Raw genomic sequence first — 21,656 nt, forward strand, 5'->3', positions numbered from 1 at the left:
CTGTTTTCCAAAGATACTGTTTCCCTACTGACTTGTACCTAGAGCATTTCTAGCATAGGAAACTTCAGCCCTCACTTATAAATTTGTTTGTTAGGTAATAAATTAATATAAGTAAGTCAAGCTGTATCATTTTCTTTAATACAATAAGGCAGTTGTCAGGAATCTTTCTAAGCAGTAGAAATACAAAGGCAAATACAATGGACTAGGTCCTTCCCCTCATAGAGCTTACATTCTGGAGGGAGGAAATAGACAGCAGACATGTAAATTAATGCATACAGTGATTTTAGAGTATGGTTTAAGTTCCATAATGAAAATAATACGAGTGTGGCAAAGGAGGGAAACTGAGAGAGTGATAGAATGTTTAGGGAAACTTTCTCTGATGAAGTTTGACCTGAGGCCTTGGGCAGGTGGATGATCTGCATGGTGTGCATTCCCGACAGAGCAGGCAGCAATGCAGTGGTCCTAGGCAGATCGAACTGAGCTGGGCTGAGGAACAGAAAGAACTCCCAGTGTGGCTGGCATAAAGTGAGCAAGAGGAGACTAGTACAAGATGAGGTTGGAAAGGCAAGCTGGGGCTACACCTTGTATGTTCTCATAGGCCATGGGAAGGAGTTTAGATTTTAACAGGGCAAGGGGAAAACATTAAGGTTTTAGGCAAGGGTACAGCTTGCTATAATTTGTATATTGGCTGCCGTTTAAAGTACAGGTGGAATTAGAGAAGAGAAAGGAGGGAACAGGGCAAGGAAGAAAGTAGGAAGATGAGTTTGGAGAAAATTTCAGCTGTCCAAGTAAGAGATATAGGTGACTTGGTCCAAAATATGTTAGTAGAGATAGAAAGAAATAGACAGATCTCAGATTTATTTTAGAGGAAGATTTTTTTCATTGGGTTTGGAGAACTAGAAAAAGAGAGAAATTAGAAGTAACGCCTACGTTTTGACTTAAGAAACTGGATGTAATGGAGAGCCATTTATTGAGATGGGAAAAATGGGGAAGAAATCAAGAGCTCCACTTTGAGATTCAAGTAGTGAAGTCCAGTAGGTAATTGAATATTTACACCTAGAAATCAAAGGAGACTAAATTCTACCCAAATTCAGTCAGTCAGTAGTAATTGAAGAGAAATTTGAGGTTGATAATAGACTAGACCCAGACACTTACAAAATCATTATAGTAGTGATTCCTTTTTCCTAGTATACTAGTTTAATATACTGCATGTAGTAGAAACATCCATGGTAAGGTGCAAATCCTACTTCCTGCTCAGAATTATTTTTCAGCTACTAAAACAAAATTAAAAAGTGACTTGGATTACCCGTAAATAAGGGCAGCACAAAGCTATGGAATGTCAGAAATTGAGAGATAATATTTACTAATATTTCTGCCTCGATTTACATCTGACACACAGGGTGGGGCAAAAGTAGGTTTACAGTTGTGAGTACATGAAACAGAATTTATTCTTGTATTATTATTTATTAATCATTGTATTATTTGCTGTACAGATGACTGTATACTTAATGTTGCCCCATCCTGTATTTAGTATACAGGTGTAACTATGCCTTGCTAATGTTATCCAAAGTATTAATTCATAGAAACCTGTATTAAATAATTTAGATAGATGTATGTGTATGTAACTTAAGTCTTATCATACATATGAACCATAGTTATCAATGAAACATTTTTTAAGAGGAAAGAAATATGGCAATACTATTTTGGTATAAATAACTTGTTCTTTTTAAGCTGGAGTCATTTTATGATCTCAGTCCTACTAAAGTTATTAAAATTAAAGATATATACTATATAGTTTTTTTTCAATAAAGCATTAATTCCCAGGAACAGCCATTTATTAAAGAGTTAGAAATGATAGTGACAAGCTTAAATTTTCCTAGTAAACTATCTTCTCCAGCTTGTATTTAAGTAGCCTGCTCAAGGGATTTGGTAGAGAATAATATATATATTAAGTAGACAAGGTGCGTTTGAATGCATGTGTACAGCCGTGTGTCTGTGAGAGACAGAGGGAGGGAGAGAGAAAGAGGTATTTTTAGTAAACTTATATGAAGACTTTTCCTTTGATTATATCTAGGTATCTTTCTCCTGTAAGATCCCCAAAGAAAAAAGGGTCAACTACACGTTTAAATTCTACTGCAAATGCAGAGGCACAAGCAGCCTCAGCTCAGAAGCCATTGAAATCTACCTCCCTTTCACTCTTTTACAAAAAAGGTTAGTAGGTGATTACTCTCAAGAGCATAGTCTCTGAAACCAGGCTGCCTAGGTTCAAATCATGGTTCTTCTGCCTTCTAGGTACGACCTTAGGTGAGTCCACTTAATATCTCTATGCCTCAGTTTCTTCATCTGTAAAATAAAAATGAAAATAATCTACCTTATAATTATAATAATTTACCTTATGGGGTTTTTGAGATAATTAAATGAATTAGTACATAAAATGCCTGCAATAGTGCCTACACATAGCAAGCACTCAGGAAGTGTTAGATGCGGTTACTGCTGCTGCTGCTGCTGCTGTTATGCTTTCAAAACTCTGTTTGGAAATATTTGCCCTGATATTTCTTTTACTGTTCAGGTGTTCAGGTGTATATGAGCTTATACAGTGTGCTGTACCCCAGTACAGGCCCATTTCCTCGCAATCAGGTTGTATAGCAGCTCTGATCGTGTGTGTAATATTATAGGGCACGGAGGTTGGTTTGTATGTTTGTGCAAGTGTTTGTACATACAAGTGCATGTCCACTTGGGGTTCTTTGGAGGAAAGTGAATGTCTTGATTTCTTTGTGTTAAATATATTTTCTGATTTATTTGTCAGAAATATTTTAAGACTACCCTTACAAGAGCAGTGGCTCCATAGTGTGGTCCTCAACCAGCAGAATCCAACTTACTTGGAAATACATAGAAAGGAGAATAAACTACTCAATCAGAAATTCTAGAATGAGGCAAAAAAAAACCCCAAAACAACCGCAAAAAAACTCCTTTTAACAAGCCCTCCACGCAAGTCAGATGCGTGCTAAAGTTTGAGAACCACTGGGAACTAATTGTTAACTAAAAAATTCTGATTACCTTTTAAAGCTACATTTAAACCTTTAGGTTTTTATATTTACAGTAGATGGTAGAAAATTCAATTTAATGGGTTCTTTTCCTCTAAACCTCTATTCCAGCAGAATTTTTAAATACTTTCTAAATGAAGTTTTTAACACAGTCACGTTATCACTATGGTTACAAGTCAGTGATTTTCAACAGAGTATGCTCCATTGGCATTTTATAGAGAAATACACTTTGTTTTAGGATTGGAAAAGATTAAGACACTGGATATTCCATTATTTTTAAAAGTAATGTTCCATGCCTGACCTGTGGTGGCGCAGTGGATAAAGCGTCGACCTGGAAATGCTGAGGTTGCCGGTTCAAAACCCTGGGCTTGCCTGGTCAAGGCACATATGGGAGTTGATGCTTCCAGCTCCTCCCCCCTTCTCTCTCTCTCCCTCTCTCTCCCCTCTCTAAAAAATAAATAAATAAATAAATAAATAAATAAATAAATGTAATGTTCCCTCTTGAATGCTGATAGTGAGAATTTCCATCATCTGTGATTAGTGGTTACCAACAGAACTGAAACAAATCCTATGTGGTTTGTCTAATTTCACAATATCTCAGGATCTTTCTTCCTCTTTCACTCTGCCTCAATTTTATGGTGTAACAATTAGTTCTGCAAGTATTATTTTGCCTTCTATTTACCAGTACTATGCTAAGACTAGGAGTCAAATTAGTGTTAGAAGGAAGGTTATTGACAAAATTCTGTTGGACGTCATTCTAGTTATAGCCATTTAATGTTTTGAAAGAAATCCACTGGGAATTCAAAATGAACAGTAAACATAGCTAATTCTCCTTGTCTCTCCAAGTGTACCGACTAGCATATCTTCGGCTAAATACCCTGTGTGCACGGCTTCTGTCTGACCACCCAGAACTAGAACACATCATCTGGACCCTTTTCCAGCACACACTGCAAAATGAGTATGAACTCATGAGAGACAGGCATTTGGACCAGGTAAGAGAACAATGTACTTCACTACTCTTCCCGTACTTACTTGTTAACTATGCACTGATTTCTTAAGAAAAGATCAAATTCGCCCTGGCCGGTTGGCTCAGTGGTAGAGCGTCGGCCTGGTGTGCAGGAGTCCCGGGTTCGATTCCCGGCCAGGGCACATAGGAGAAGCACCCATCTGCTTCTCCACCCATCCCCCTCTCCTTCCTCTCTGTCTCTCTCTCTTCCCCTCCCGCAGCCAAGGCTCCATTGGAGCAAAGTTGGCCCGGGTGCTGAGGATGGCTCTGCAGCCTCTGCCTCAGGCGCTAGAGTGGCTCTGGTTGCAACAGAGCAGTGCCCCTGATGGGCAGAGCATCGCCCCCTGGTGGGCATGCTGGGGGGGGAATCCCGGTCGGGTGCATGTGGGAGTCTGTCTGACTGCCTCCTCATTTCCAACTTCAGAAAAACAAGAAAAGAAAAGAAAAGAAAAGAAAAGATCCAATTCAAATAAGCTAGATCAGCTCAGTAGACTTAATGTTTATTTACTTGGTGGCTACCTTCTATATTTTTGCTGTAATTCTTAACAAATTAGAGCTTGAGAGTATTACATTAACTTTGCATTTCATTAATGAAGGATCTTGTATGTAAAAATCACTGATGAAACTGTTTATCATTTGTTTTCCCGTGTTGTGATAAGCTAGATTTCATTGCAGTGTGGACACAAGCAGGAGACTTAAGAACCAATTGATATAAAATAGTGTTATTGAATGAAGGAATGAACTAACAAACGCCTGAGTTAATTAACTTACAGGGAACACTCTCTTATTTTCCTTTTTCTTCCCTGTAACAGGATAATAAGAATATTTTTTTATAACAGCTTTATTGAGATATAACTCATATATCATACAAATTACCCATTTAAAGCGTACAATCCAGTAGTTTTTTTAGTATGTTCACAGAGTTGTATACCATCACCAAAGTCAATTTTAAAACATTTTAATCATGGCAAAAAAGAAACCTCATTCCCTTTAGCACCAACCCCACCCCACCCCATCCCAGCTTCTGCAGCCCCAAGCAATGCTAATCTACTTGCTGGCTCTACAGATTTGCCTATTCTGACTATTTATATAAATTGAATCATATAATATGTTATCTCTGTGTCTGGTTTCTTTCACTTAGTATAATGTTTTCATTGTTCATCTGTGTTACAGCTTTTATCAGTACTTCATTTTTTTTTTTTTTTTTTTTTGTATTTTTCTGAAGCTAGAAACGGGGAGAGACAGTCAGACAGACTCCCGCATGCACCCGACCGGGATCCACCCGGCATGCCCACCAGGGGGCAACGCTCTGCCCACCAGGGGGCGATGCTGTGCCCCTCCAGGGCGTCGCTCTGACAAGACCAGAGCCACTCCAGCGCCTGGGGCAGAGGCCAAGGAGCTATCCCCAGCGCCGGGGCCATCTTTGCTCCAATGGAGCCTCGGCTGTGGGAGGGGAAGAGAGAGACAGAGAGGAAGGAGAGGGGGAGGGGTGGAGAAGCAGACGGGCGCTTCTCCTGTGTGCCCTGGCCGGGAATCGAACCTGGGACCTCCACACGCCAGGCCAACGCTCTACCACTGAGCCAACCAGCCAGGGCCCTTCATTCCTTTTTATTGCCAAATAATGTTCTGTTGTGTGGATCTACCACATCATGTTTATTTTTTTGTTATTGATGAACTTTTGGTTTTTACTTTTTGGCTATTGTAAAAAATGTTGCTATGAGCATTCATGTACAAGTTTTTGTGTGGACAAAAATGTTTTCATTTCTCTTGGGTATTTACCTTGAAGTGGAATTTCTGGATCACAGGGGAACTCTATGTGTAACCTTTTGAGGAATGGCCAGATTATGTTTCAACATGGCTACTCCATTTTTTGTTTCTACCAGCAGTGTGTTAGGATTCAGTTTCTCCATAACCTGAAAATCTTGTTATTTTCCTTTTTTGGATATAAGTATCCTAGTGAGTATGAAGTAGTTATCTCTTTGATTTGTTTCCTTCATGGCTAATGATTTTGATTGAGAACCTTTTTATGTGCTTATTGGCCATTTGTATATCTTCAGTGGAGAAATAACCTTTGCCTGTTTTTAAACTGGGTTGTATTTTTATTATCGAGTTGTAACGGTTCTTTATGTTTTTACATACAAGTCCCTTATTAGATATATGATTTGAAAATATTTTCTTCCATTTTCTGAGTTGTCTTTTCATTTTCTTAATGGTGTCCTTTGAAGCACAAAAGTTTTTAATTCTGATGTTCAACTTACTTATTTTTCCTTTTGTCACTGGTGCATTTGGTGTCATATCTAAGGAACCATTGCCAAAACAGAGGTTGTGAAGACATGAGCTTGTTTTTCCTCTAAGAGTTTTATACTTTTAGCTCTTAAATTTAGTTTTTGTCCCAAAATTTTGAGTTAATTTTTGTATATGACATGAGGTAGGAGTCAAACTTCATTCTTTTATACATAAATAGTAGTTGTTCCAGCACCATTACTTGAAAAGTTTTTTCTTTCCCCATTGACAGTTGTTAAAAATCAATTATCTGTAAATGTGTGAATGTTTTATTTCTGGTCTATTTTATTGATCTCTCTCTCTTTCTCTTTTATTAAGTAAGAGGTGGGAGGCAGAGACAGACTCCTGCATGTGCCCCAACTCGTATCCACCTGGCAAGCCCCTACCAGGCTATGCTCTGCCCACCTGAGCCACTGCTCTGTTGCTCAGCAACCAAGCTATTTTAGTGCCTGAGTCCAAAGCCATGGAGCCATTCTCAGCACCTAGGGCCAACTTTGCTTGAACCATTCGAGCCATGGCTGCGGGAGTTGAAGAAAAAGGGTCGGGAGAGGTGTGTGGGAGGAGAAGCAGATGGAATCTTCTCCTGAATGCCCTGACTGGGAATTGAACCTAGTACTTCCACATGCCAGGCCAGTGCTCTACTGCTGAGCCAACCGGCCAAGGCCTGTGTGTCTCTTTTTATGCCAGTACCACACTGTCTTGATTACCATAGTTTAATAGTAAGTTTTAGAATAGGGAAGTATGAGTGCTAGAATTTTGTTTCTTAACAAGATTGATTTGGTTATTCTGAAACTTGCATTTCTATATGAATTTTATGATTAGCGTGTCAATTTCTCCAAAGAAGTCAGCTGAGATTTTGATAGAGATTGAACTGAATCATAGATCAGTTTGAGGAGTACTGTCAAAACAACATTGTCTTCCAATCAATGAACATTTTATGTCTTTCCAAATATTTAAATCTTCCTCTATTTTTTTTATTGATTTTAGTTTATTGTGTTTAAATAGATTCTAGTATTGCCCCGAATGCATCACCCTCCCCCATATTCCCCTCAACATCTCCCTTGCCCCCTTTCCTCAATTTTTTTAAATAATGTTTTTCAAATCTTTAGAGTGTAAGTTTTGCACTTGTTTAGTTAAATTTATGCCTAATATTTTATTCTTTTTAATACTATTTTAAATAGAATTGTTTCCTTAATTTCTTTTTCAGATTGTTCATTACAAATGTATTGAAATAAAATTGCTTTTTGTATATTGATCTTATATCCTGCAGTCTTGCTGATACTGTTTATTCTAATAGTTTTTAGTGGATTCCTTAAGATTTTCAATATAAAGATCATGTCTTCTATGAATAGAAATAGTTTTATTTCTCTTCCTTTTCAGTCTAGATGACTTTCATGTAATTTATGTGCCAAATTGCCCTGGCTAGGACCTCTAATACAATGGTGAATGGAAGTGGTGAGAAGAGACATTCTTGTTTTGTTTCTGATCTTAGGGGAAAGTATTTATTATTATTAAATCATTAACTAGGTTGTTAGCTGTGGGTTTTTTAATATATGCCCTTTATCAGGTTGAGGAAGTTTCCTCTATTCCTAGTTTATTGAGGACTTTTATCATGAAAGGATATTGAATTTTGTCAATATTTTTTATATCTGTTCATTGTTTTCTCCTTCTATTGATACCTAGTATATTACATTAATTGAATTTTATTTATTTTTAAAATTGATTGCTTGATTAATTTTAGAGAGAGAGGAAGGGCGAGAGAGAGAGAGAGAGAGAGACAGTGACAGAAACATTAGTCTGTTCCTGTATGTGTCCTGACCTGGGATTGAACTGGCAACCTCTAGACCAGGGGGTCTCAAACTCGCGGCCCGCGGGCCGCATGCGGCCCGCCGAACAATTTTGTGTGGCCCGCAGACTAATCCACGAAGTTCAAAATATTTTGGATAAAATTAAGTAAGCCTAGGGGCCTACTTGTATTTTTCATTTCTCTAGCATCCTAGCTAGATATTAGCTTAGTTAACAGCAGTTGTGATGCGAACTACAGTTTCTGGTCGTTTTGTGACACTGAGTAAACTGCATGTACGATTGTGCTTGTTGTACTGATTTTTTTTTGTTTTCAACTGCAGTGAGAAAAGTGTTGCGTAACAGTTGCCTTTTGTAGACCTAGTGCGGCCTGCCAAACGGCTGTGATCTTGCTCTGCAGCCCACATGCTGAGTTGAGTTTGAGACCCCTGCTCTAGACCCTGGGATGAACCTCTAACCCAGTGGTCGGCAAACCGCGGCTTGCCAGCCACATGTGTCTCAATCAGATTGAGGATGTTTTTAGCAAAGACCAGTTTAGGAGTACCCTAATTAAGTTAATAACAATGTACCTACCTATATAGTTTAAGTTTAAAAAATTTGGCTCTCAAAAGAAATTTCAACCATTGTACTGTTGATATTTGGCTCTGTTGACTAATGAGTTTGCCGACCACTGCTCTAACCAACTGAGCTATCTGGCCAGGGCACATTGTGAATTTTAGATGTTAAACCAGCCTTGCATTTCTAGATTGAATCCCAGTTGGTTACAGTGTACCCACAGTGTTGCTGAATTCAGCTTGTTTTTGTTGAGGATTTTTACATTTATAATCATAAGAAATGTTAACAATTTTCTTGTGATGTCTGGTTTAGGTATGAGAAATATTGGCCTCATAAAATTAGCTGGGTAGTATTCCCTCTTCTTCTAATTTCAGAAGAGTTTTTGAGGAATTGATACTGATTTTTATATGTTTGGTAGAATTCACCAGTGAAGCCGTCTAGGCTTGGGCTTTAGTTTATAGAAAGTTTTTGATTAGTAATTAAAGCTCAGATCTTCTTGAGTCAGTGTTGGTAGTTTATGTTCTTTTATAAATTTTTCTATTTCATCTTAGATATTTGGTTCTTTTGTTTTTTGGGTTTTAGGGTTTTTTTTGGTATACAATTATTCATAATGCTCCCTTATAATTTTATTTCTGTAAGGTTGGCAGTAATATTCCCCATAAAAATGATGTGTTGAGCATTGTTGGATTTATTAAAGTAGGCCCTTACTGCTTTTTGGTTCCACTGATTTTTTACAATACAGAAAGATATAAACAGTAGTGCCAAGGGTTTTCAAATAATTAGGTTATCTAGAATCAGGAACATTTTTTGAGAGGTACCTTAGGTAAAGTGTTGGATTAGGAGAAATATGTGAATTAGCAAAGGATATTGGATGGCCTTCTAAATGGGAGGAATAGAATTGGGGCTGGTGAGATGCTGAGCAAGGGATGATGAATCAGGATTCTTGGCAATGGTAGATGTGAGAAAAATTGTTGCAGAAGATATAAGTGCTTAAATTAGGCAATAAAATTCATGCTAATTAAGAAGTTTGATGTTTTAAAGTCACAGGGAATCATTTTTTTTTTTTCTGAAGCTGGAAACAGGGAGGCAGTCAGACAGACTCCTGCATGCGCCCGGCCGGGATCCACCCAGCACGCCCACCAGAGGGCGATGCTCTGCCCATCCAGGGCGTCGTTCTGTCGCGACCAGAGCCACTCTAGCACCCGGGGCAGAGGCCAAGGAGCCATCCCCAGCGCCCGGGCCATCTTTTTGCTCCAATGGAGCCTCGGCTGCGGGAGGAGAAGAGAGAGACAGAGAGGAAGGAGGGGGGGTGGAGAAGCAGATGGGCGCTTCTCCTGTGTGCCCTGGCCAGGAATCGAACCCGGGACTCCTGCACGCCAGGCCGATGCTCTACCACTGAGCCAACTGGCAGGGAATCATTTTAAATCTTACTTTTTCACTTAGAAAAATTTTAGTTGAAATGTAATATGCATATAGAAAAATCCATATATTATAAGGGTACATCTTGATGGAATTTCATCACCTGAATTCACCTGTATAACCAGCATCCAAATCAAGAAACAGAACATTATCAACAATAAAAAATATTCTCTTCTGTTCCCTTTCAGTCACTACACTCCCTTTACTACCACCATCAAGTGTAGTCAATATTATTTTACCTGATAATTTGAACCTTTTTCACATCTGGCTTTTTGTTTTTTAAGTGTAAGTTACACAGCTAATTGATTCCAGTTTCAGTTTATCTTCTGGGAAATATCTGCAGGCGTCCCCAAACTACGGCCCGCGGGCCGCAATACGGCCCCCTGAGGCCATTTATCCAGCCCCCACTGCACTTCTGGAAGGGGCACCTCTTTCATTGGTGGTCAGTGAGAGGACCACTGTATTTGGCAGCCCTCCAATGGTCTGAGGGACAGTGAACTGGCCCCCTGTGTAAAAAGTTTGGAGACCCCTGAAGGATTAGGAGCAAAAGTAAGAGTTATTTACAAACCAGTTGATCAGTCCTGAATAATCAAGAATTGGCTATTTGCAGTTTGTTCTTTAAATACAAATTAGATTAAACACTTCACATAGACTTTCAAACTGAGCTCAGGATGGTAAAAGATAATCCTATAGGAAATTAAATTTCTTTAAAAAGAAAGGTAACAAGAGCTTTTTACAACACAACCATGTTATAAAATTTGACTATTTTTACATCACATTTATTTATTAGATTATGATGTGTTCCATGTATGGCATATGCAAAGTGAAGAACATAGACCTTAAGTTCAAAATCATTGTCACAGCTTACAAGGATCTTCCTCATGCTGTTCAGGAGGTAGGTAATTTTCTATGGTAATATTTTTTGAAATATATTCATATCTACAATATGGATAACCTCAGTCATTAATTAGATCATATATTCTGACATTATATAAATTCACCCCATTAAAATAAAAAAACCAAAAAATCACATTAATTTTTTACCTTTATATTAATGGCTAATTATTTGTAACTAAAGTGGAATTAGAAAATTAATGCTCTTTAATATTCCAATTTATGTTATAAAATTAATAAGGAATACTATATCCCTGCAATAATTAAAGCCTAAGAAGGCTTCACATTATTTTATTTCCTGTATAATATGTGCTTCTGACTGTTAAAAAGTATTATGAACTGTTAAAAAAGAAAATCTAAAGATATATTCCCAAATTCATTTAACAATTAGTGTTTTTCTTCTTTTCCCTCAGACATTCAAACGAGTTTTAATCAGAGAAGAGGAATATGATTCTATTATCGTATTTTATAACTCGGTCTTTATGCAGAGACTGAAAACAAATATTTTGCAGTATGCTTCCACCAGGGTATGTTAAAAGTATCCTTTGATTGGGAGAATCTAATTATAGAGTGGATCTCACTAAAACATTAAATAAATAATTTGTCTCTTTACTTTTGCTCCAGCCCCCTCCCTTGTCACCAATACCTCACATTCCTCGAAGCCCTTACAAGTTTTCTAGTTCACCTTTACGGATTCCAGTGGGGAACATCTATATATCACCCCTGAAGAATCCGTATAAACTTTCAGAAGGTCTGCCAACGCCAACAAAAATGACTCCAAGATCAAGGTTTGTTTATCCTCTTTAGGGAAGTGGTAAAAAATAAGAAGGGATTATATTGATTCAAACATAAAAATATAAAGCTTTCTTCATTTAAAATAAGCTATACTCTTGCATTCCTAATTTGCTTATTTATATTAAGTGATGTGATAAGAATTTAGGGGGAAAGAAAGATAATCTGTTTACTTAAGTAGGTTTACAAATTTAGTTATTAACTTTCCTGGATGCTGGTGTCTGTTTTTTGTAAATAGTCTGAGAACCAGTTTGATAATAGGTTGTAAATCATATTTTTGTTAACTAGTTTACTAAACAGAGATTGCTTTTGGTTAATACGTTTTATTCTGTAGTTTATTGAATGTCCTGTAAACTGTTTCTGTGGACCTGTTCATCTTGCTCTGTTATAAAAATGTAAATGGCTGATGAAATGTGGATGACTAAATTAAGTCTTTAGAATTTCACCCATAATTCTTCCTGTGGCTTCCTTAGATTACTGTGGAGCAGAGAAGTGATGATTATGAAGCAGTTATAAATTCTTAGATGAAAGATTCTTTGCAACTACAAATCATTATGTTTCACATTCAACCACAACTACTCTCTGGCTTTGAAGTGCTTCACTTGACTTATTATATGTTATCATGGGCTATTTGAAACCAACTATTTGTATAAAGTAAGAGGTTGATTAGTGAGTGTAATCTCATTTCAGAAATTATCAGCCCATATAGTTGTACTTAATGGGCAAGAAAAACAAACAAGGAGAGAAAATATATTAACCCCTTAGAAAATACTTGTGTGGTGTGCTTAATTATATAAGTAATGCATAATCGTGATAAAAATTCAAACAACAGGAAAAGATAAAGTAGAAGATAATTGGCGAATGCTCTTGTATGCCCCCATACCATCCTTTATTTATCTGGCGTTCTTACAGTTGAATATCTGTGTAATGAAATATACAACTTATTAGCTGCTAAGATGCCACACCATGTCTATTTAATTTACCCAGTCCCACACTTCCACATGAAAATGTATACTAAGGTAATTTTTTAATGACGATAATTAATCCATGTTATGTTGATAATGATGGCTATTTGCTGGTCCTAGTGAAATCACTTGGGTAGGGATTCTGTAGCAAAAAAGTCATATGATTATCCTGATAATCATTGGTCAAGCATTAACTCTCTACTGATACAGCATATTCAGGTATTCTGGTTAATCAAATATATAGAGATTGGTGGCCACTTATCAAGGAGTTGAGGACAATAAAGTTTGTTTATCTACTAGTTCCCTGCGTGTTTCATCACATCTGCTTTGTCAGGCTAATGCTGTTCAGCTTTGTTACCAAGAACATAATTTATATGGTTCGAACAAGGCCAAACAGACTAATAGAGATTTCTGATTCTATGATATATGGTAAGTAACATTTATATCAATATAGGACCTAATTAGAATTAATCAGTTTTGTCAAATGTAATGTGAATTTTTAATGAGAAAATGTGAAAAATTTTAGTTGATAACTTACCCATTTATTTATGAGGAATTAAGTACAGGTACATTTAAAGTTTTCTGTTACCCTCTTTAAATGTGGCTAATGGCAGAATATGTTCTTGCAGACATAAAGTTCTTGCTTTAAAAATCTAGAAGACTAGCTCAGTGTATGACTGGACTAGCACTGGAAGCCTTTAATGAGTATAATTTATCAGTAGTCCTCAGGATAGAGGAAACCTTTGGTTTGGTATTTCTGATAGTTCAGAATGCTGCATGTATGTTCATCTCTGCACAGTTGTCTATAATTCTCCTTATTAATTTATATTTTATCTTAATTTGACAGGATCTTAGTTTCCATTGGTGAATCATTTGGGGTGAGTGTTTTTTTTCCTATGAAATATAGTGACATGCACGGTAACTATAAAAAGAAATTGAAGATTTTTATAATTTGAATTTACAAATGCTAGGATTTAAACACCTCATCCAGGCATATTGCATAGAATTTAGAAGATATATATATCAGGTTTATTTTCAAATCACGTGTTTTCTAAACATTCCTTTGAGATTATGTAATACACATGTACATACATACCTTCATGTATGTAAAGGTTCATATTCTCAAAGGAATATTTAGAAAACAGTTTTGAAATTCACTAATTATGAGTATGATTTGAAATAAAATACTTCAAAATGTAACCACCATATCCAAATGTTACCAGCCAGTTCCTACCTACTGGTCTTCTCCTTCTATACTAGACACACTTTTACTTGTTCTTTCTTTGGTTAATTGACTAGGACTTAATTACATGAGACTCTGCCCCAGTGTAGATGGCAGGGTATGTGGTGGTCTTTGTTCCAGAGGGATCCAAGGAAGAGCTTAGCTTTGAAAGTTACTCTAGGCTGGAACCCACTATTCTAACTGGCCTTCAATTAACATCACTAATTCAGTAGTCCTATACTGTTCACAAAAATTAGGGAATATTTTATTGCTTCATGTTCATTTTGAAATATCCCCTAACTCTGCTCACAAAAATTAGGATATATTTTATAGCTTCATATTCATTCTTAAATATCCCCTAATTTTATGAGCAGTATATATGCAGTGTACAGTACAGTATTATGAATGGTTCAATACCACCATCTCTCTTGCTTCTATTAGTTATTTATTGCTGCATTACGAATCATGCCCAAACTTAGCAACGTAAACATTTTTTATCTCAGTTTTCTCTGGTTCAGTGACGCAGGCATGGCCTAGGTCCAGGACCTGTCTTCATAAGGCCGCAATCAGCATGTCAGCTGGGGCTGCAGTTACCTCAGGGTTCAAACGGCTGGCTGATTCTTGATGGCTCTCTGCCCAAGCCGTCAGGAGCTTGCTTCCCCAGAGCAGGACCTCAGAGAGGGAGGGAGCGGAAGGAGATAAGCAGCAAGATGGAAATCTCAGTCTTTTGGTCACTAATACTGGAAGTGATGATTCATCACTTTTGCCATATTACTTTGGATATGTCAGGAGCAAGACAACACTAAGTCCAACCCACACTGAAGGAGAAGTTTATACAAAGGAGCACAGAGTGGGAGGTGGGGGGTTAGTGAGAGCCATTCCAGCCTGCCTGCCACACTTCCCCAGATGAAATCACTAGAGAAAAAAGAGTTTGTATACTAAAAGACCAGTGTTAAAATGTGTTACAAGTAATCACGTGCTGTGACATTGAGCTCAGGGTAGACTGCAGCTGTTTGGCTTCACAGAGGAGACCACGCACATTAATAGGGTTGGATCTGCATGGGTAGAGAGCAGTGGGATTCAAACTTTCCTGCTTGCCACACCTTTCAAGAACTAAGAAAATGTTGCTATATGTACTTCCATATTTTAAAGCTGATAACTCAAAATCTTATTAATTTAATAAGTGTACAGGATTTAGTTTCTATCATATATGTGTGCTCTAAATATATTTTCTATCAAAATCTGTTTTTGCATTTAATTTTTGGAAAACAAGGCATAATCCAAAAAGTTAATCCCCACTATCAGATCAATCAGTCAAGTAAGATTTAAGTTCTCTCAGAAAGTCTGACTTCATTTTTAGTTCAAATGAACGTGTCCATATATGTCTCTGAATTAATCACTTCATCTGGTTCTCCCATCCAAGTACTGACCAGGTCCAGCCCTGCTTAGCTTCTGAGATAGGACGAGATTGGGTGCTTTCAGAGTAGTGTGGCTGTGGACTTCCCTCTGGTTCTAAAATAGATAAGAAATAGAATTTTCCCTCATATCTCTCCCTTGGATAAAATAAGGTATTGTACCCCCATTTGGTATTTCTTACCAAAACATTCTTTACTTTGCTGTGACAGGATTCTCCCTCAGGAGATGTATCTCTCCAACCATCTCCAGTAATATTGGATGAACCCAGATTCTTAAATCTTTTTGATATTTGATCTTTTATTTAAAAAACTTCTGGCCTTGGCCGGTTGGCTCAGTGGTAGAGCGTTGGCCTGGCGTGCGGGGGACCCGGGTTCGATTCCCGGCCAGGGCACATAGGAGAGGCACCCATTTGCTTCTCCCCCCCCCCTCCTTCCTCTCTGTCTCTCTCTTCCCCTCCCGCAGCCAAGGCTCCATTGGAGCAAAGATGGCTCGGGCGCTGGGGATGGCTCCTTGGCCTCTGCCCCAGGCGCTAGAGTGGCTCTGGTCTGGCAGAGCAACGTCCTCTGGTGGGCAGAGCGTTGCCCCTGGTGGGCGTGCCAGGTGGATCCCGGTTGGGCGCATGCGGGAGTCTGTCTGACTGTCTCTCCCCGTTTCCAGCTTCAGAAAAATACCAAAAAAAAAAAAAAAAAAAAATTCTATGAATTAGCTGCATTTCAACAAATACTATATCAGTGATGATTTAAAATATATAAACTGTATGATTTGTCAACATAATACCCATAAAGTGAGTCCAAAATTATTATTCACTGGATATTTCACCTCATTAAATTCTTGTGATAGTCTCTCTGGTTAGGTTATGCTCTCAAAAACAAAAATCTGTCAAAAACAGGCTTCCAGAAGGCTGTCCTAACTGCCTCTGCCTCTGAGAGATGGAGCCCGGCTTTGGTGTGTGGGCATGCGGACACCATGCGGACACCGCGGAGCCTGACTTTCAGAGCAGCGGTCAGAGCTGCTGGAGGGAAGGGGTCATGGGAGGAGACAGGAGGATTTAAAGAGTGGGGGTTTACTTGGTCACTCCGTTACTCTGATTCTGAGATTTTTCACACATCTTTTTTGGTCCAGTAAAGCAGAACATTTAAAATGCAGATATTCGCTCTGGCTGATTTTTGACACACCTCAAACTATAGTTAAGGGTTGCTAGCTACAAAATGCTGACATTTAAAAATTTAATAAAAATTCTGTAATCCATAGACTTCTGAGAAGTTCCAGAAAATAAATCAGATGGTGTGTAACAGCGACCGTGTTCTCAAAAGAAGTGCAGAAGGAAGCAACCCTCCTAAGCCACTGAAGAAACTGCGCTTTGATATCGAAGGGTCGGACGAAGCGGACGGGAGGTAGGAATGGTTGCAGAGAGGTGCTGAGTGCTGAGCTGGTCCTCGGAAGACCCGGAGCACCAGCCCTGCTCTGACTTCTGCCAGTCCCTGTCGTGCCAATTTTACTTGGACATTGTGAGGATTGCACTAAATAATAGGTGTGACTGCATCCCAGCGTTCAAAGCACCATATAAATAAATCACGTACCACCTACTGAAATTCATTGAAAATATCGGATGTTTAAAATCTGATCATTTTTTACAAAAATTAGTAAAATTTTGTTATTTTTGATTAACATTAGATTTTAAAATGCTTACTCTTGAAAAATATTAGCTACTGTGTTTTATAAGAACCACTGAAAAATTATGTAGGATCATAAATTTGTGACATTCATATTTTAGATGGTCTGTTTATAAACCTTTGAAATTAAAAACTACTCACTAAAATATAATATAAAATAAGTCATGGAAAACACCATAGTCATTGGAAATTTGAGTTCTCAATTTATATGTATACTTACGAAATTATTTTCTTTTTTTAATCTGCAGTAAACATCTCCCCGGGGAGTCCAAATTTCAACAGAAACTGGCCGAAATGAGTAAGTACTTATTTCATTTTATGTAAATAAAATCGTTTACATTGCAAACAAACATTTCATTTTAGAAAAGAATAAATACATAATTTTTTTCAATTAGTGGATTTGCTCATGCATTTAAAATATAATTTAATTAAAATGTATTCCACTGCTCACATAAATTCAGGGATCAGGGAACGTGCAGATACTCCAGTACTTTCAGCCTTTTGTACAGTGCATTTTCACCAATGAAATAAAAGTTGGGTTTGCATCTCATTTGCATAATCTAACAACTTTCTTTGACTTGTTCGCTTTTCTGATATTCTTGTTTAATGAAAAGAAATCAAATGCTTCTTTTTTTTATAGCTTCATATTCATTTGAAATATCCCCTAATTTTTGTGAGCAGTATATTTACCTACACAAACATTTGTACTTTAAATGTATATTGCAAAGTGAAGGTCATCTTGACCCTCTTTGGTTATAAATGAATCTCTTGTTTGGATTTCCCATTGACTAATGTATTCCTATTATAGCTTTTAAATAATTGTGGCTTTTCCACCCCAGTACATGTAAATAGAAATGAAGCTTATAACCAAAATCAGGTCTTGAAAACGTGGCAAGATGGAGCCCACAGATACGCATTTTAAAGGTAGCAGAGAGCTGTGAAAACATGTCTGTTTTCTTAGAGAAGAGTCTCATTGCCCTAGTCAGTGCACTTCCTGCTGTCATGCTTAGCTGTGATGGTGGACGCCCTCTCTGGCTGAAACTCAGGGGCTGATGCTGCTGGATAAGGGGGTGGGGGGAGAGGCAGGAGCTTTAACTGGTGAGGCTGAGGACTTCACTAGGCTCCTCTCAGCTTTCCTCAGAGGATTGCACACAAAAACTCACCAAACAGTGCTGCTTAGGCAGTGTGGAAGGCCAGAGTGACACTTAGAATTGCAGTTTTGCCCTGGCCGGTTGGCTCAGTGGTAGAGCATTGGCCTGGCGTGCAGGAGTCCCAGGTTCGATTCCCGGCCAGGACACACAGGAGAAGTGCCCATCTGCTTCTCCACCCCTCCCCCTCTCCTTCCTCTCTGTCTCTCTCTTCCCTTCCCGCAGCCAAGGCTCCATTGGAGCAAAGTTTGCCTGGGCGCTGAGGATGGCTCTGTGGCCTCTGCCTCAGGTGCTAGAATGGCTCTGATTGAGGCAGAGCGACGCCCCAGATGGGCAGAGCATTGCCCCTGGTGATCATGCCGGGTGGATTCCAGTAGGGCGCGTGTGGGAGTCTGTCTGACTTCCTCCCCATTTCCAAAAAAAATAAAAATTAAAATTAAAAAATAATAAAATAAAAAAATAGAATTGCAGTTTTCTTTCTTTTCCATATATCAGTATTTTTTGTGCTTCTTTACAAAGAGCTACTATCTATCACTAAAATCAAGAATTTAAAAATAATTTTTAAAAATGTTCTGGCAATTGTCAGAGGGGAGATGGTTAGTGGGACTGTGTGAAAAGGGTGAAGGGAGTAAGCAAAAAACAAACAAAAAACCAAAAAACAAAAATCAGGCACAGACGACAGCATGGTGATTCCCAGAGGGAGAGGGACTGAGGAGGTAGAAGAGGAGGGGGAAAGGGGGATAGAAGGGGATGGAGGGAGGCTTGGGCTGGTGAGCACACAATGCAGTGTACAGATGGTGTGTTGTAGAATTGTACACCTGAAACCTGTATAATTTTATTATCCAATGTCACCCCAGTAAATTTAATTTAAAAAAATGTTCTATTTTTATCTATGATGCAATTAATAATGTACTTTTTAAACGTCCATTTCCACATTAAATGAGCTGTAAGCTGACAGACTTTCCAGTACCTGCAGGGCATCTCTGAATACAGGGAACTGCTCATTTGTCAAGAATACCGCTCACTTCAGCGGATCACTCTGGGCCAGCCCAGGATTCTGCTCTGCTAAGGGCCACAATCTAAGCTAAGCACCTATAGAAAAGTGGTCTACAAAGTTGGACATACCTGAAAATGTATACGACTGCCTTTGGGGGTACATAAGAAAATAATAGAATTTCTATTTTTATCTCACCTACTAAGGTTTGTTTGGGGTATGTGTATAATTAATACACACATATATATTCATATATACATACATATTTTGGTGTGGTACATGCTTGAAATAAATTTGACTGTAGGGAATTTGGAAACCACTGCTTTCCTGAGCTCCACTGATTTGGCATAAGCATAACATTATAGCAGCCCTTTGCCAACTTATCTAGCACTTCAGTGCCATGAACAGTTCTTCACCTTTTTTCCAGCATCTACTCGAACACGAATGCAAAAGCAGAAAATGAATGACAGCATGGATATCTCAAACAGGGAAGAAAAGTGAGGACGTGATGACCTTGGTGGGTACTGTGTTCACCTCTGGCCTCATTGTCTCTCATGGATCTGACTGTGTAACTCTCCCAGGTTCTGTTTACCGCCACGTTTAATACATATCTTCAGCTCTTGTTATGGATATAAAGTGTGCAGGTGCCCAATGAATATTTGGGCAGATGATTCCTAAACCATCTGCAATGCTGTAGCTAATAGCATATACATTGTTATTATACAAGATTGAAAATCTTGTGTAAAACCTGCCACTTAAAAAGTTCTTGCAGCTGTTTCTATTTCCAAAGGATGCCTGGGAGTGGGAGTCCCAACAACCCACACCTGCCTGAGTACTTTGACTTCTCTTGTGGCATATGTGTGATGTTTGCTATTATTTTTATTAATTTATATTTATTTTTTTTAATTTAACGTGAACACCCTTAGAAAATGTGTCTAGTCTTCCAAATGTAATTTGGCTGACTGCCGCCATTCACCCAAATGATCCTGAACTCTTCTTCTTAAACAGACTTTAGAAACTAGAAAAAAATTACAAATTTTTACACATTAGATTTTAGTTTACTAATGGAATCTGATGTACTGTGTGTTTGTTTTATAAATTTTAGCTTTTAAATACAAGCAGAAAGCAAACGATAAACAGGATATTGTCATACTACTGATGCAGATTTCATACCTCAGGACTTTTCTTCATCCAACTCATGCTTTAAAATTAAGGCTATTAATACTCTTGGTTTTTATACCATTCAGATCACTGAATTCATAAAGTATCCATCTATTATAGTACTTGGAAAATAAAGTGTTCAGCTATAGCTTTGCTATAGAGGACCCTACCGCAGTATATCCAAAGTGCACTTTGTAATGTTTCTGGGTCCTAAAGAATCAAGATTCAAAATGATTTTACTCTATAAAACAGACTGTTAACTATAGAAGTCTTAATTTTGTTCTTAGAGATTCGCCTAATTGCATCTCAGCAGTTACTCTGCCTCCTAAATTTAGGAAGTGGTGTGCGTTCTCTGGAGTGGTACATGTCTTCTATGTATCTTTAGAGCTGGCAATAGTCTATTTAACCTTTTTTTTTTTTAAGTCAGTATGGTCTAACACTGGCACATTCAAGGCCACATTGTTTCTGATTCAAAATTTCAAATAGTATTCAAAGGTCTTTGGGTTAGACATTAATGTTTTTAATTTTTTGAAAAAATTTCAAAATACCTACATTGTAAAAGAGGTGCTTTCTCTCCTGGCACCTAATGGTATATTTGAACTATCTTGTGTGATTAACTTATTTAGAGATGCTATAATTTAAAATAGATGGTATTTAAGATAGTGTCAACTAGCTTTTAGGAAAATCATTTTGAACTCTTTCTAAAATAAATCTGGTCTATTCGTTAGAAAATAAAATTTTATTTTGTGCTCAATTAAGTTTCAAACTTTTTTTTTTTTTACAGTTATCTTGATAACAAAGGCACTAGAATGCTTTACGCCATTTCTTCATTAATGTTTGCATGAATATCATACAGATCAGTTATCTTTTAGGTCAAGGACTCACCATATTTGCTCATGTTAGAATTAGTGCCAGAATTTTAAGAACTACAGAGATTGTGTATTAAGATTTCTTCAGTAAGGTTTCCGATACTGCTTTATTGCTTTTTGTATTGGTTAAAACTGTACATTTAATATCGCTATGTTACTATTTTCTATAATTAATAGTTTGTCTATTTTAAAATAAATTAGTTGTTAAGAGTCTTAATGGTCTGATGTGATCTTTGCATTAAGTTCACTAATGTTCTCTTATATATCTAAATTCTCTCCTAGCCTTTAATTCTTAGCCTTTAATGGGCTTATGCTTCCTAAATTTGTTTCTCTAGTGCCAACCTCTTTGTGGAGGTCAAAGCTCACATAGCCAATAGAATTCATTCTTCCGCCTGACCTGTGGTGGCGCAGT

General features: G+C 37.8%; 1 protein-coding gene across 3 annotated transcripts in view; it reads left to right on the forward strand.

Annotated features, from left to right (window-relative positions):
- RB1 (RB transcriptional corepressor 1) overlaps nucleotides 1-21,451 on the forward strand; it is a 196,740-nt gene extending 175,289 nt beyond the window's left edge. For 2 of the 3 annotated variants that reach the window (XM_066380873.1, XM_066380874.1), the window contains 9 exons: nucleotides 2,075-2,211; nucleotides 3,891-4,036; nucleotides 10,901-11,005; nucleotides 11,418-11,531; nucleotides 11,629-11,792; nucleotides 13,609-13,639; nucleotides 16,651-16,793; nucleotides 17,321-17,370; nucleotides 19,642-21,451. In XM_066380873.1, the coding sequence (XP_066236970.1) occupies nucleotides 2,075-2,211; nucleotides 3,891-4,036; nucleotides 10,901-11,005; nucleotides 11,418-11,531; nucleotides 11,629-11,792; nucleotides 13,609-13,639; nucleotides 16,651-16,793; nucleotides 17,321-17,370; nucleotides 19,642-19,715 (964 nt within the window). In that variant the 3' untranslated portion in view covers nucleotides 19,716-21,451. Of the gene's footprint in view, nucleotides 1-2,074; nucleotides 2,212-3,890; nucleotides 4,037-10,900; nucleotides 11,006-11,417; nucleotides 11,532-11,628; nucleotides 11,793-13,608; nucleotides 13,640-16,650; nucleotides 16,794-17,320; nucleotides 17,371-19,622 lie in introns of all 3 variants that reach the window. The other variant, XM_066380876.1, reaches the window with a different exon arrangement.
- The last annotated feature ends 205 nt before the right edge of the window (nucleotides 21,452-21,656 follow it).

The sequence above is a fragment of the Saccopteryx leptura genome, chromosome 4 (genome assembly GCF_036850995.1).
Source record: "Saccopteryx leptura isolate mSacLep1 chromosome 4, mSacLep1_pri_phased_curated, whole genome shotgun sequence".
Lineage (NCBI taxonomy): Eukaryota > Metazoa > Chordata > Mammalia > Chiroptera > Emballonuridae > Saccopteryx > Saccopteryx leptura.